General features: G+C 35.1%; 2 protein-coding genes across 2 annotated transcripts; one reads left to right on the top strand and one right to left on the bottom strand.

Annotated features, from left to right (window-relative positions):
- Positions 1 to 3,050: 3,050 nt before the first annotated feature.
- LOC119665464 (uncharacterized protein K02A2.6-like) lies at positions 3,051 to 5,336 on the bottom strand. The gene has a single exon (XM_038074685.1). The coding sequence runs from the start codon at positions 5,334 to 5,336 to the stop codon at positions 3,051 to 3,053; it is 2,286 nt and encodes a 761-aa protein (XP_037930613.1).
- Positions 5,337 to 9,095: 3,759 nt separating this feature from the next.
- Positions 9,096 to 16,200, top strand: LOC119665465. The gene is made up of 3 exons (XM_038074686.1): positions 9,096 to 10,016; positions 10,555 to 14,367; positions 14,446 to 16,200. Exons 1-3 carry the CDS (start codon positions 9,096 to 9,098, stop codon positions 16,198 to 16,200), a joined length of 6,489 nt encoding a protein of 2,162 aa, XP_037930614.1.
- The last annotated feature ends 402 nt before the right edge of the window (positions 16,201 to 16,602 follow it).

Here is a 16,602-nt window from a genome sequence, read left to right on the forward strand (position 1 = left end):
GTCGGTGGTAGAGGTCGAAGGTCGTCCAGAACGCGGCATGTCTTCGACGGTCGTACGACAGTCCTGAAAGGCTTTGTACCACTCATAAACTTGAGTTTTCGATAAAACTGATTCCCCATAAGCCTTTTGTAGCATTCGCAACGATTCTGCACACGAAATTTCGTTCGAAAAACAAAATTTGATGCAAACTCTTTGTTCAATATTTTTTTCCATTGTTTTTTTCGCAACGCACTACTGAGGTGAACTGGTTTCAACAGCTGCCGTAAACGAACTGTCTGACAGATCGCGCTCATTTTTGGCATAGTAATTAAGGACAGTGCTGCCAAACTACATAAACTTAAAATATCGAAAAATATACAGCGCGCGAATTTTAAATGAGAAACTCCGAAAACCTTTCGGTCACAATGTATAACGTTAACTCAAAATATGAGAACACTCCCCGAAAAGTTGAAATTCGTTGAATTACTAAAGAGAATAAGCAATGGTGAATCTAATGTCAGACAGTTTGGTGAAGATTTAGTTGTGATTTCAGCATATTTGATAGGTGTTTAATCTAACATAGTACAAGACATTTTTGGAGATATTAGTGAAACCATTTTATCAGATAGAATGTTAAAGTCAGTTGTGTTAGCTCCAACTAATGAAGATTGTGGACTTATCAACAACGATGTATTGAATTGCATCTCTGGTGAAAAAAGGTTTATCACAGTTTTGACACAATAATTTGCGAGGATAACAGCGAGGTAGGCAACTACCCAGTAGAATTTTTGAATACTCTGATTGTAAGTGGTTTGCCACCACATAAGTTGGAACTCAAAATTAATGCGATAGTTTTGTTGCTTCGAAATTTATATACGAAGCAAGCATTAATGAATAGGACGAAAATGCGAGTCAAAGCAATGCATAATAACAATAGATTGTGAAATGCTCACTAGAATTGCTCGCGGAAATCGTATTTTGATTCCATGCATACACTTGACGTATTCAGGGACTGGAATGCTATTTAATTTTCAAAGAACACAGTTTGCAGTCATCACCGCATTTGCTATGACAATTAACAAATCCCAAGGACAGACACATGATGGAGTTGGTATATTGTTGAGGAGACCTGTTTTTTTCGCATGGACAACTTCACGTTGCAGCCAGTAGAGTAAGTTCTCTTAAGGTTTAAATTTTGTAAGTAATGAAGGTGAAGGTCATTTGGCTAATGATGAAAGGGTGTTTACGAAAAATATTGTTTGCACTGAAGTTTTGAGAACTTTGTAATATAAAATATAGATTTGTTATTATATATCATTATTATTATAAGAACAAATGTACGCACCAGTAGATGAGATAATTTCTTTGTTCAAAAGATTTCAAAATGGAGCATCAGTTCGAGGCTTCATCGGTATTTCATTCAAACAATTCATCAATATTTTATACTAATTATTTTGACGTCCTTCCGCAGGTGCATACGTGGCCACATATAACGACAAATTCAAATTGGGCTATTTGATTCGATTGTTCATTCAAGAAAGGATTAAGCCAAAACTAGAAACAGTACAAATGATTTTGCACGAGAATTAATTGAAAGTTTTAATTTCTTTTTCAATTTCTTTTTGTAAATGGTTTTCTACAACTTTGTTTAGATTTTGTTCACATTTTGTTTAAATTCTTCAATTAAATTTAATTACTGTTTACATTGTTAATAAATTGTATTTTCTTTTGGTCGAATTTCGACCGCTGGCGACTCTAGTTATTTTAATTAATTGAAGTTTTGGTTGACCATACAGTTGTCTAAGAACGCGTGCGAGTTAGGCTAATTTGATGCTAAACCCAATAGGACCTTTCTTAGGATTTTTTACACTGCACACATTTAGCAACTTAGCCCAAAAAAGTGTGCGAGTTACAGCTTATATTAGCTGTAAATATGTTTTTATTTCAGTATTTTGTTTACATATTTTGCGATGGCGGAAAACGTAGAAATCGATTAAGCATTTTTATTTATGCAATTTTGCAAATTAATGGAATTATATAATCATAGTATTACTGTTATATCTGTATAATTTCGATATTTATTTATACAAAAAACTCCTAGTTATTATTATTTCACAAGTTCCAAATAACTGACAAAATTAAAATGTTAATTCTTCTTTATATGTCATCTGTCATCCTTGGCAGAGTTGCCAAGACCTCCCCTTTTGAGATTAAATCTCCAATGCGGTGATTCTAGGGTCTATAACGGTCAATAGGATGTCTTGTAAGCCTTGGTCGGGTATACGGAACAACTGCCTCATTGTGCTTCTCAGTTTGAGCGATTGCAATCTCGGTTACTTCGTTGAAAGATTGATCTGGAGTCGAAACCATGTTTTTGTTAGTTATTTCGACCACATCTTTAAGTGTTGTTTCGTAGAGGCCAAATGCATCAACTAAACACTTTTCGTTGGCGATATCTTCGGAAGTACATATTTCTAAAGATAACTCATTTTCTTGATCTTTTCGGTCACGAATTTGGTTGGCATGTGCACGAATAAGTTTGCCATTTTGTAAGCGAACATTATAAATGACGTTACCTATGCGTTCGATTATTTTTCCTTTTGCCCATTCAAAGTGTTTGTTTTTATATATATTGACATAAACGAGCTCTTGTTTTTCGTAAAACTTTGGCTTTGCACCGAGCCTTTTGTCAAACTGCGCTTTCATTTTGAGTTGTGTATCACACTTGTTTTTAAAAATGGCATTTGGGTCTGGTAAAGACATCAGCGTTGGTTTAATCAAGTCAAGTTTAATACGGATATTTCTTTTTAGTAAAACTTCAGCTGGCGATTTACTGTCCTCATTTTGCTAATTCGGAGTTGATCGGTAAACTTGTAGAAATGTTTGAAGATTTTCAGCAGTTACCCCCTTCCCATTTAACTTTTTGAGTGCTCGCTTTAAAGTATCCACAAACCTTTCGGCTTGTCCATTTGACATGGGATAGTACGGACTGCTTCGTATATGACTAATGCTGTTTTCCGCTAAAAACTGTTGGAATTGATGACTCACAAATTGAGTACCATTGTCTGAAACTATTGTCTTCGGTAACCCAAATCTAGCGAAACAATTTTCAAGCTGGAAATTGTTTGAGTTGCTGTTATAGATTTTGTTTGTATAATTTCTGGGCATTTTGAGAACGCATCGATTACGACCAAATAGTAGTATGAATCTATTGGTCCTGCATAATCAATATGGAGCCGTTCCCAAGAATCAGAAGGTTTTGGCCAAGGATGTAAAGTTGTTTTTGTGGGCATTTTAGCTGCTGCGGCACAATTTGAACAACTTTTCACCATTGCTTCAATATCGTAATCGATATTTGACCAATAAACGTAGTTCCGCGCGATGGCTTTAGTACGACTTATGCCTTGATGACCTCGGTGAATTTCTTTAAGAATGCGCTTTCGGAAAATTTGAGGTATAATAATGCGTTGTCCGAACATTAAACATCCGTCAACTATACATATGTCGTTTTTTCGGTTAAAGTAAGCTTTTAACTCACTGTTGTTGCAGTTTGATGGCCATCCTTCCGTTACATATTCGAGAATTTTAGCTAAAACCTTGTCCTTAGCTGTTTCGTAAGTAATTATTTTGCTGGTAAGCGGCAGCTTATCAAGTGAGTTATGTAAAATTTGTTTACTTTCAATTTCAAACTCTACTGCAGCGATGACATAGTCTTCTGAAGGATTGATTGTGTTATGTATGAGTCGTGATAAAACGTCTGCATACCCAAAACTGTTAGTTGAAATAAACTTTAATTCGAAGTCGTATGCAATCAGTTTAATTGCCCAACGTTGAAGTCTATTTGCTTGATGCACCTTAATTCCAGTTTTATCACCAAATATAGCTAGAAGAGGCTTATGATCTGTTTGAAGTTTGAATCTTCTCCCAAAAACCATTCTGTGAAATTTCGTAACCGCGAAAATAAGCGCAAGAGCTTCTTTTTCTATTTGGCTATATTGTCTTTTTGTGGGCGTCAGTGATCTGGACGCATGACATATTACTTTCATTGAACCGTCGTCAGCTTCATGAAAAATGCAAGCTCCGAGCCCATAGTTAGATGCATCTGCAGCGACTACTATGCTTTTCAGTGGATCGTAATGCGCTAATAATAACTCTGATGACAAAATTTGCTTGAAACCATCCAAACAGCGTTGATGAAGTTCCGTCCATTGCCACTGCTTGTGGTTTTGAAGTAGTTCGTCTAATGGTCCTCGGTATTTGCGCATGTGATTTATGAATTTTCCATAAAAATTGATAGCACCTAAGAGTGATCTAAGTTCGAATTGATTGGTTGGCGCAGGCATTGTCTTGATTGCTTCAATGTTTTTTGGATCTGGGCGAATGCCGTCTTTACTGACAATATATCCCAAGTAAGCAATTTCAGGAGCTGAAAAATTGCATTTTGCGATCTTGAGTTTAAACCCGTATTGATAAATACGTTGTTGAACTTCCTGTAAGTTGTTGTCATGCTCTTGTTGGTTTCTACCTGAGACAAAGATATCGTCAATGTAAGCAGCTGCGCAATGTAAGCCCGCAAGCATTTTATCCATAATTTGTTGGAAAATTGCCGGAAAAGTTTTGACGTCAAATACCATACGCTTGTATTTGAATAAACCTAGATGCGTGTTTATTGTGAGAAGTTCTTGCGATTTGCTATCAACTTCTATTTGGAGAAAAGCGTCCGAAAGGTCTATATGACTAAATACTAATGCATTGCTAATTTTTACAAAAATATCCTCTGGAAGCGGTAGTGGATACTTGTAAGATTCAAGCGCGTCGTTAAGACCAGTTGAGAAATCAGCGCAAATACGAATGCTACCATTTGGCTTTTTGATAACTACGATTGTTGCGGCCCAGTCAGAGTAATTGATGGGTGCGATAATGTCGAGATCTTGAAGTCGCTTAATTTCTTCTTCAACCAAATGTTGAACTGCGTATGCTACCGGGCGCTTAGGTCGAAAAACAGGTTGACAGTTTAGTTTAATAATTAAATGTGCCTTAGTTTTATTACAAAGACCCATAGCATTATCGAAAAGTTCTGGAAATAATTTTTCCGGAAGAAATTTGCAATTTGAAGATTTTATGGAAACATTACTTCCCTGTTTTGTTGTTGAAATTTGGCTGCAAATAGCATTAAGCGTCATATCGCTAAGTTGAAAAGCAGTTATCCAGTCCAATCCGAATACGTTCAAATCGATCGTTGTAACGAAGCACGTAAGTGTTCTAATTGTGTCTTTTAACTGAACATCACATGTAAATTTTGCGTACAATGGTAAGTTTCCAGTTGCACTTTTAGCAGATTCTGGTTGTACTTCCATTGTATTTAAAATATTTAATTTGTCGAAATTAAATTTTGAAATGATAGTTACGTCCGATGCAGTATCAAATTGCAATTTGATTCGCACATTGTTGATTTTAACGTGGACATGTAATGCAAAAAAAAATATTCTCGTCGCCACTGTTATATCTGTATAATTTCGATATTTATTTATACAAAAAACTCCTAGTTATTATTATTTCACAAGTTCCAAATAACTGACAAAATTAAAATGTTAATTCTTCTTTATATGTCATCTGTCATCCTTGGCAGAGTTGCCAACAATTACATTGAAAGAGAGATTCTTAGAAGAATATCCAAAGGTAATTATAAAATTATTTCAAGAAAAAACATAAATTATCAGTTTGATTACTTAGCGCGAGCTTTAATGCCAAAGTGGATATTCTTCCGAAATATTTAGAGCTGTTGTGAAAAAGGATAATTCGACCATAAAAAAATGTAAATTCCCTCACCAAATGAAGAAACTCGTTTATTCTCAAAATTCATTCGCCTAAAATTAACTTGACCCGCTGCATTAATTTGCGTAAAATATCGGGAACTTCTGGTGCAGAAGTTAAAAGCGTTTGTATAGAAGCTGGTATGTACGCATTGCGTAAGCGTTGTGCGCATGTTACTCAAGAAGATTTTGAAATGACTGTCGCTAAAGTTATGCAGAAGGATTCAGATAAGAACATGTCCATTAAGAAATTATGGAACTAAATTTTAAAACTTTTATAAATTTATACATCGAGTATTATGAAATGATTATTGATTCGTAATTGAATTATCATTTCTTGGATCTTCACAATTAAAAATTTAAAACTTAGAATAACATTTACGTTTTTTGTATTTGCTAATTTATTGTGAGAAACGCATAATTAATTTTTTTTGCTATTAAAAGCGGATTGAAAGCGTTGTGTATTCGATTAAGTGTTGGTTTCTAATATTTTTGTTTTATTACCATATATTTTATTACAGTTGTATATGATTTTAGTTTATATAAAAAATGTTTTGTCTTAAATATTTTTTCAAAACCTCTTGAGTTGCGTTTTCAAAATACACAATTTTGTAACATGTCACATTAAAAATGTGTGGGATTATTGACTTTGTCTTGGACTTCATAATCAACTAACCATTGCCACTAAAAACTTTAGTGGAAGTTTTGCCCTTCGCAAGAAAAAGCATGTCTTGTTTTCCAATAAATCAAGACATGCTGTAGACCAAAAAAATAATCAATGTATTTTACAAACAAATAATTAAGAGCCACTGGTGCAAAGAGTAGTACCAATATTTTCCAAACAAATAATATCGTTAAGATAAAAATTCAGTATTTTACAGGCCACCAGTCCTAATGATACACTTATTTTGAAGTGATTTAGGCTACCATCATTTAGAGTTATTGTCACAAAATAAATTTAAATCTGGCCAGGTTTATATATAAAATATTCAGAAAATAATTGTGTTGAATGAATCAAATTTTATTTTATTTATTAATGTATTACTAAAACCGTATTTACAATCATTACAAGATCTGAATTAAAAGATAAGTTAAAAATTGTATTTGTTATGATGACACCACCATACGAATATCATTATTGTCAGTAACATCTCAACACGTTTGATCATTTGTATCAATAAGTGTACTATTTGCATTATATGATAGTAAGGACGTACATAATCAATGTGGCGACAACTAACAGCATAATGTAACGCAGTCTCTAAGATTGGCTTCTTTGACAAAATTAAAAACATCATTTTCATGTTCAGCTTTTTGTACTACATCATTTGGCGATAGCTCAGTGAAATAAACTACCCAACTAAAGTCAGGTTCACATTTCTGTGCATTTTTTAACTTTGGCTGCCAAAGTAGATCAAGTTGTTTTACCTTTTCATTATATAAATTGTTTACAAATAATGTTAACCACAAACAAAATTATTCAAGTGTCAAAACTTACCAAAACAATATTGCCAAGTCAATGAAAAAAAGTTAAATTATTTTTTTGGAAACAGCCACTATAATAAAATTTTGTCAAATAAATATTTATAATATTTAATAAAAGTAATAAAAATTTTAGAAAATACAGATATTTACAAAATTTATTGCAAGTGCTTATCAAATAATGAAAAATATATGGAAAAAGTGATCACTTTTCGGTTAAAAGTTTTCTAATAACGATGATTAATTTTTTTAATACAAATAAAACAAAACGTTTTAATAAAATTATTTTTTATTGTAATTTTCTGTATTCATATATTCATATAAATTCACATATGAAAATATTATCTTATGAAACTACTAAAATGGCAGTCCTGGCGGTTTAGTCTCGACTTAACCACCTCGAAAATATGTTAAGTATCGACACATCACTACATTAGGCGTTTTCTTTTGTAAGCAAATCACAAAAGAACAACCGCTTATTTTAAAAATAACATATGAAACAACAACACTGCTCGCTTATTTAGTTCAACCTTTTTAAAACCGCTTAACTAATAAGCTGCTTAAATTGCATGGTTGCCAAGACTAAAAACTCGTCTATTGGGAATTTCCAGTCCACTGTCAACGAATGATATCGTTCATTTTTCGTATTTTAAGTTATCATTGTTTGTTACAAATACATTATTTTTTTTATATATTATTTTACTGTTAAAATGCATGAAAATTCATATTTTAATCATAATGTAAAAAGAAAAATGTTCTTACAAATAATTGCAATGAATTATTATTCATTTCTGAAATTTTAACTTTAAATTTTATTACGCGTTAAGTAAGCCTAATTTTCCGTTTTGTCCAGAGTTGCCATCGAAAGTATTACTTATTTTATTTGTTCTTTCCCGACATGCGTACAAAAGAAAGGCCTATTATCGACACAACTTAGAATTTCACTCATTTAGAACGCAACTTAGCCCAACTCGCACACGACCAAAGTATTGCCAAACACGCATTATCAGCGGTCTTGGAATTATTTCTTGTATTTAATTATTTGGAAATAATTGATTTTGAGACTATAAGTACCAAAAATAATTTTTAGGTATTTCGAAAGGTTTTAAAGTTTAGGCTGTTAAAAATGGAAGTTTTTCATGTTATAGACGAAAATTTTTTTATACTATATAATTTATACGATAACAGTTTTGTTGGGTTGTACTCAAAATATTATATTTTTAGTTTTATATTACAAAAACAAATTGTCAAAATAGACTCATTGAGTCTCATGCACTTTTAATAAAATAAAAATGCCAGTTTCTCGTTTACTCTGACGAAAGAAGGTTGAATTAACATAAAAGAAACATAACGTTTTATAGTTACTATCCGGTATCCGTTACGATTTTCGCATGTGCTCTGTGTGTTAATAGAATCACGTTGTTTTCGATATTCTTAAGGTAATTGGTACTTTGCTATCTTGCTGCTACATCTGCTGTTAACTGCGACGCTTTGTTTCTCGGTTTAGTTCTCGCTGCGCTGTCTTGCTGCTACATCTGCTGTCAACTGCGACGCTTTGTTTCTCGCTTTAGTTCTCGCTGCGCTGTCTTGAAGCTACATCTGCTGTCAATTGCCACGCTTTGCTGTTTTTCGGTTTCACATATTTTTATAAAATTTGTGCATCTTTTGCTTCGCTACTTTTGGTTCTGGTCGCTGCTGTGCTGCTGCGTTCGATTCATTTCAGTGCAATTATTGATGCGTTTTGTTTTCTAGGGTTTCGATATGTCAATTGTTCACAATATTTTGATTTTTGCATCTACGGCAATTTAATTGGATTCTATTATGGCTACTGAACTTAAACAGCAACGTGCTAACACGAAGAAGAATATAACACGGATCAGGAGTATCATAGAACGAAATGCAAAATCAGACACAACGGTTTTATCGCCTATTGAACTAAAATGCCGTTTAGGTATTTTGGAATCGTATTTTACGCAGCTAATGAGCTACCAAATTCGAATTGAAGAATTGGATCCCGAAGACAATATGAGAGGCGAGCTTAAGGATCTATATGTCAACATCAAAACATCTATTCAAGAGCAACTAGGTGAGGATTTGCATATGTCGTTACGAGATCACACGTTTTCACCTGTCTCATCAATTACGAGATTGCCACTGTTAAAATTGCCGTCGTTTAGTGGAACATACTCTGAATATAAATATTTTATTTCGTCTTTTAATCAAATCATTGACAGAGAAGTTGATTTGTCAAATATTGAAAAATTTGATTATATGTTAAACTGTTTACATGGACAAGCATTGGCTTTTCAAGTTAGTAACGAAAATTATCCAAAGGCACTTCAAAGATTGAAATCCCGCTATGATAATAGCAGCTTAATTTTTATGGCAAATATTGCTTCACTGTTTGAATTGCCACATACATCAAGGCAAAGTTGTAGTCAACTTAGAAGCCTGGTTGACAATGTGTCTGCAATCTACGATTCGCTGCGCTTAATTGGCTCCGACAAGCAAATTTCAAATGCAATGCTAATTTACTTGGCAATGCAAAAGGTGGATGATGGTTCAAAAAATAAGTGGATGGAATCTCTTGACTTTAATTCTTTGCCTTTATGGGAAGACTGCGCTAAGGTTCTGGAAACACTCTGCCAATTTCTTGAATCGATTGAAACGCCACTGTTAAGTTTAACAAACCTAACATATTTTAGCTCGCTTGTAATCACGCTTATGCAGCAAATAAATATTGTAAATATTTACGTTTATAAGTTCAATAACTTCACATATTGTATTTATGCTTATGCAGCAATATGTGAAATTTTAATTATTATTTTAGTCACCAATAATTGTAATTATTATTATGCTTAGTAAGTAATTTTATACTATATAAGGAAACAATATTAATAATAAAGATTGAAAGCGAAAACAATCGTCTTTACTTCACAATCAAAAATTGGTTATTGGTAGATGTGCCTTTTAACCACTGTAGAAACAAAATAAAAATTATTTACTTACTTGGCTAGCGGTTTATGTGCCTGCAAGCCTTTCATCTTAACTACCTGATTATTGGTTTATGTGCCTAATAGTCAGTGTAACAAAGTAAGCAAATATAGACATTGATACCACCTCAGATTACGTGGTATTCATTGGTGACCCCGACGTGATTGGCAAGAGCAACTCAGTGTGAGCCAGCAGCGTTTACAAAAAACCTTCATTGAAAACAACTTGTTTCAACGGAAATACAATAACCATGGATCCAAAATCAATATCCACTTTAACTGACCAGCAGGATTCAATTGGTTCAGAGATCGACAGAATCATTCGCAACTTCAAGAAGGACTCACCCAGCAGGAAAACACGTCAATATCTCGAAGATCGTAAAACAACTTTAGAACAGTTATTAGCTGACTTCAAGGCTAATGATGAGCAACTACAACAAGCCGATGTACTAGCAAGAACATCGGACTATTTCACACAAGATTACGGCATGGTAATCATAAATTTGGGTAACAAATATATCACCACAATAACTCAAGAGCTGGAAGCATTACTCATTAAGGCTCAACCATCAACAATAAAGGGGTTGGACCTTCAGATAAATAATGATGTTGAAGCTCCTGAAATAGTATTACCTACTGGTGGTCAAGAGAATGAAATTAATCAGGCATTAGTCAACAGACGAAATGCAGTGTGTAAATCAATCAATCGTCTCATCCACAATGTGAGACAAGATAACCAGCAACAGGTACCACAATATTTTGCAGTAAAATTAGCTACGCTTACCAAGTTATGGGATCAGGCTGAAGGTTTAAATTTTACTATTCAGGAACGGCAAGACAACCCTCCTGATTGCAATCATTATCTAGCACTTGAACAATTGGTGCAAGATACAATGGTGGAATGGACTAGTAAGTCGACCAAGATTGAGACATCAATTAGGTCAACTTATCAATCATCGGCTACTTTGCCAACAATATCTCTTCCAAAGTTCAGTGGAGATTATTTGAGTTGGCGACAATTCAGTGATCTGTTTGCACAACTAATACACAATCAAAGAATATCAGACTCACAGAAACTCTGGTATTTGAAAACCAATATTCAAGGCGAAGCTGAAGCACTCATCAAGCATTTGCAAATATCAGATGCAAATTATGAGACGGCATGGCAATTACTACAAAGTAGATATGAGAATAAAAGAGTTCTAGTATCAGCAGTTTTGCAACGTTTGACAGCTCAAAACTCTTTATATGACCATCCAACAGTCCAAGCCATTAAAAATATGCATGACACAACAAAGGAAAGTCTATGTGAACTTCATAATTTAAATATTGAAACATCAACTTGGGATCCAATTTTAGTTCACATACTATTAAAAAAATTGGATAAAAATACACATTGCAGTTTTGAACAAACTCTTACCAACCCAAAGGAGATGCCCACAATAAAACAATTCTTAGAATTTTTAGAATTGAGATTTCAGTCACTTGAGGCTATAGGTCTACGAGACAATGCAGTATATAAACCCAACAAAAGGATAGCCGTAACTATGGTTTGTTCAGATCTATGTAAAGTTTGTAATACAGATAAACATCCGATCTACTATTGCAAAAAGTTCATTGAAATGACTCCTCCTGAACGATTAAATTGGATTCAACGACAAAAACTATGTGTGAATTGTTTCAAATCCGATCATAAAGCAAAGGTTTGTGAAGCTGGATCATGTAAAAAATGTGCCAAGAAGCATAACACTTTGCTCCATTTAGAGCAACAGTCACCTAAACCTTCAAGGGCACCAGCAACAAACACAAAGTCAACCACAACATTGATCAACGCTAATGAATCGCCATCCATAACAGCAACAACTAATGCAAAGTGTACTCGTAATTACGTTCTGCTAGCCACTGCAAAAGTGCGCATTATTGCAAACAATGGACGAACGTGTGATGTTCGTGCCATACTCGACTCAGGGTCTCAAGTGAATCTAGTAACCCAAAGAGTAATCAACAAGTTATCTTTAATTACCACAAATTCAAATCTATCGATCGAAGGTATTGGCCGTCAATTCGGGAACTCAAAATCTCGCGTAAATGTTGAACTGCAGGCTACTAATGGAAGCTTCAGGACGAGACTAGAGGCATTTGTATTGCCACAAATAATATCAGCACAACCGTCACGAGACCTAGATATCTCGGATTGGCAGATCCCACAGAATGTAGAATTAGCAGACCCCAGCTTTAACAGATCTGGAAGAATTGACATGCTGATTGGTGCTGAATTCTATCATACTCTACTTCAACCAGAACAATTGATAATAGGAAAGAATTCGCTACTGTTACAAAATTCGGTTCTAGGTTGGTTGGTGGTTGGTAAGACTAAAACTACAACAGATATTAAACCAACATGCGCTATTACTACAGGAGAAGTTGGTGACATGTCAGAAATGATAGAACGATTTTGGAAATTAGATAACATTGAGACTGCAGAAAGGGTTTTGACTTTATCTGAGAAATGGTGTGAAAATCACTTTACAAATCATGTAAAGACAAATCACGATGGTCGTTTCATTGTACGCTTACCTTTCCGCGATGATCCCACGACACTTGGTAGATCGCGTGAGATAGCATTCAATCGATTTTGTTCTCTGGAAAGGAAGTTACAAAGGGACCCACATTTATACAAGGAGTACATTAAGTTCATGGATGACTACGAGTCATTAGGTCACATGGAAAAGGTTTGCCCGAAAGATGTCAAAGGAGCACAATATTTCATTCCTCATCATTGTGTCTTGAAACCTGACAGCACTACAACCAAATTGAGAGTTGTCTTTGATGCATCAGCAAAAACATCAAGCGGTTTAGCACTAAACGATATTTTGCACAAAGGTCCAACAGTGCAAAGTGATCTTTTTTCAATACTGTTGCGTTTTAGAATACACCGGTTTGTATTTACGGCCGATATTGAGAAAATGTACCGGCAAATTCAAGTACATGATGAAGATACAGCACAGCAGCTGATAATCTGGAGAAAAAGTGCTGATGATAGTATACAATATTACCGACTGAAAACGGTTACATATGGAACAAAGTCAGCCCCTTATCTTGCAACAAAATGTCTTCAACACCTTGCGAAACATAATATGACCAACTATCCGCTTGGAGCACCTGCATTACTTAATGATTTTTATGTAGATGACTGTTTAAGCGGAACTAACAGCATCATTACCGCCTTAGACACTCAACAACAACTTTCGGAACTGCTCAGTAAATCAGGATTTAAACTGAGAAAATGGTGCTCAAATAATACACGACTACTACAAAACATTCCGATAGAAGACCAAGAAATCAACCTTGATTTAGATGACTCAGCCATAAAGCCAACAAAAACATTAGGCATTATTTGGCTCCCGAAATCAGACGAATTTTGCGGAAAGGCAGAGATGTCATCAGAGCAACCTATCACGAAGCGGATTGTGGCATCGGACTTAGCTCGAATTTTTGATCCTTTGGGAATTTTTGGCCCCATTACTGTAACAGCTAAAATATTCATGCAGGAATTGTGGCAACAAAACTATTCCTGGGATGCGGAACTGTTACCTCAGGCTCAGCTAGAATGGAAGCGGTTTAGAACTGACTTACAAACATTAAATACTGTGAAAGTACCCAGACATATTTTTAATTCGAAGGTTCCCTGTTCGATTCAATTACACGTGTTTACGAATGCATCAGAGAAGGCATATGGAGCAGCTATGTACGTGCGAGCAATATATAATGATAAGACAATAACATCGAGACTATTGTGCGCCAAATCTAGAATAGCACCATTAAAGAAACAGACACTTCCACGACTAGAACTCTGCGCAGCATTGCTGGGAGTCGAATTAGCAGAAAGAGTTAAACAAGATTTAAAGTATCAAAACGTGCCAACCTACTTTTGGTCCGATTCCAAAATTGTTTTGTCATGGATAATATCTTCATCTGCCTCATTGCACACATTCGTAGCAAATCGTATTAGCAAAATTCAAGAGATGTCACATGCTGATCAATGGCATCATGTGGCATCAAAGGATAATCCTGCTGACATCATTTCCAGAGGAATAAAGGTTAAAATGTTCAATTATTCACATATATGGTTTTTTGGTCCACTCTTTCTTCATGGAAGCAACGAATTTTGGCAACAGCCAAACCCAAAGGCATTTAACATCTCAACTGATATCGAAAGACGACAAGGACATACAGTTAACATTATCATTCAAACGACTAGTTCTGATCACATGATAAATCAAATTGATCATCGAAACTCATTCAGATACCTCCAAAGAACAATTGCTTATGTTCGCCGTGTATTTCATCGCACACAATCACCAACAAAAACACTTTCTCCAAAGGAATTACGAGATGCATTAGTCTTCATAATTAAAACTATTCAGGGCTCAGAATTTGCAAAGGAAATCTCTGACTTAAAACAATGTAAAGCAATCAACAGTTCGAGTCAACTAAATACTTTAGCACCGTTCATTGACGAACAAGGTGTACTTCGTGTTGGAGGAAGGCTTGAAGCATCAACATTGCCATATGATGCTAAACACCCAATGGTAATTCCTTACAATCACTCAATAGTGAAATTGATGTTCAAAATGAAACATGAAGAAAATTCCCATTGTGCTCCACAATTATTGCTAAGCATAATGAGACAAAACTTCTGGCCGATTAAAGGAAAGATTATGGCGCGAAACATTGTTCACAGCTGTGTCATCTGTTCAAAGGCAAAACCAAAACTGATGGACCAACTCATGGGCAACTTACCGACTGATCGAGTTACTCTGACTAAACCATTTTTTACCACAGGAGTTGATTACTGTGGTCCGATATGGATTCATTATAAAATTAGAGGAAAAAGGCCAACAAAGGCATATTTAGCAGTATTTTGCTGTTTCGCGACTAAGGCTGTTCACCTAGAAGTGGTGAGTGACCTGACAACAGAGGCATTCATAGCCGCTATTCAACGTTTTATCAGCAGAAGAGGAAGATGCCAAACAATTTATAGTGACAATGCGACTAACTTTGTTGGGGCGAGAAACCAACTACAAGAGCTCCAGTCTACCATTTATTCAGAAAATGGAAAAGAAAAGATCATTAAGACCAGTAGTAACAAGGGAATTGACTTCAAATTCATTCCACCAAGAGCTCCTCATTTTGGAGGACTCTGGGAAGCTGCCGTCAAGTCAGCTAAACATTTAATGATTAAAGGAATTTTCAACGCTTCATTGACTTATGAAGAATTGACAACAGTCATAACTGAAATAGAAGCCATGTTAAATTCAAGGCCAATAACAAAAATGTCATCCGATCCAAATGATCTAACAGCGCTTACACCAGGACACTTTCTCATAGGCGAACCACCTACCACTAATGTAGATCCTTATCAAAAGGAGAGCCGAATGAGTTTATCATCACGATGGCGTTTAGTTTCTGAACTCAAACAAGAATTCTGGAGAAGATGGTCAAAGGAATATCTCAATGAACTCCAATCAAGGTACAAATGGAAACAACAAAAGGCAAATCTATGCCAAGGTGATTTAGTCATTATTAAAGATGATAATCTACCCATGTACAAATGGCCTCTTGGCAGGGTGCAACAGGTGTATGAAGGAGAAGATGGTTTGGTCCGTGTAGCTGACATAAAAACAGCCAATGGGATTTTTAAACGACCATTACGATCATTGGCCCCCTTACCCACTGAAGGCAGCATTAATCAAAATTCAACAAAACAAAATTCTACTGTCACACAAACAAGACGAACGAATGAACCTAGTGAAGCGTTGCCAAAGCGTCGAAAGATATATGATGGCACATCTTTAATGATGACCATACTTGGTCAAACACCAAACGTCTACAATTCAGACACATCAAACGCTTACCGACACCATGTATGAATCTTACACTGCATTTAGTGAGATACCTGTCATCAATAACTCAGAATTATGGTCAAAGTTTAAAGGAAGTTCATTGAATCTCAGCAATGAACTTAAACAGTTAAAGCTACTTCACAATACTCTGAAAGATGAAAAATTCGCTGAATTACCACACAAACTACAGACGGACAGCATGCACCACTACGCAATTAATTCCATAACCCTAATTCTTGTCGTTGGAGCCATCATATGGATGATATGGAAAATAAAGCAGGTAAAGCATCCAGAAGTCAATCAGCCAACACAAACTCTCACACCAAACGCGATGCCACGAACAAGATTTACTTTGGAGCCTGAAACAATTACATAGCTTCTCAAATTCTCATGATGCTATAAACTCTAAATTTTATAATATTGTATAAC

This window comes from Teleopsis dalmanni, chromosome 1, assembly GCF_002237135.1.
Source record: "Teleopsis dalmanni isolate 2A chromosome 1, ASM223713v2, whole genome shotgun sequence".
In the NCBI taxonomy this organism is placed as follows: Eukaryota; Metazoa; Arthropoda; class Insecta; order Diptera; family Diopsidae; genus Teleopsis; species Teleopsis dalmanni.

Excerpts from the sequence above, each read along its gene's own strand:
- LOC119665465 (XM_038074686.1), top strand. The coding sequence starts at position 9,096 with ATGGCTACTGAACTTAAACAGCAACGTGCTAACACGAAGAAGAATATA. Across the intron at positions 10,017-10,554 it reads TTATGCAGCAAATAAATATT|CAGGATTCAATTGGTTCAGA; the intron begins GTAAATATTTAC and ends TTAACTGACCAG. Across the intron at positions 14,368-14,445 it reads TCATTTCCAGAGGAATAAAG|CCAAACCCAAAGGCATTTAA; the intron begins GTTAAAATGTTC and ends TTTTGGCAACAG.
- LOC119665464 (XM_038074685.1), bottom strand. The coding sequence starts at position 5,336 with ATGGAAGTACAACCAGAATCTGCTAAAAGTGCAACTGGAAACTTACCA.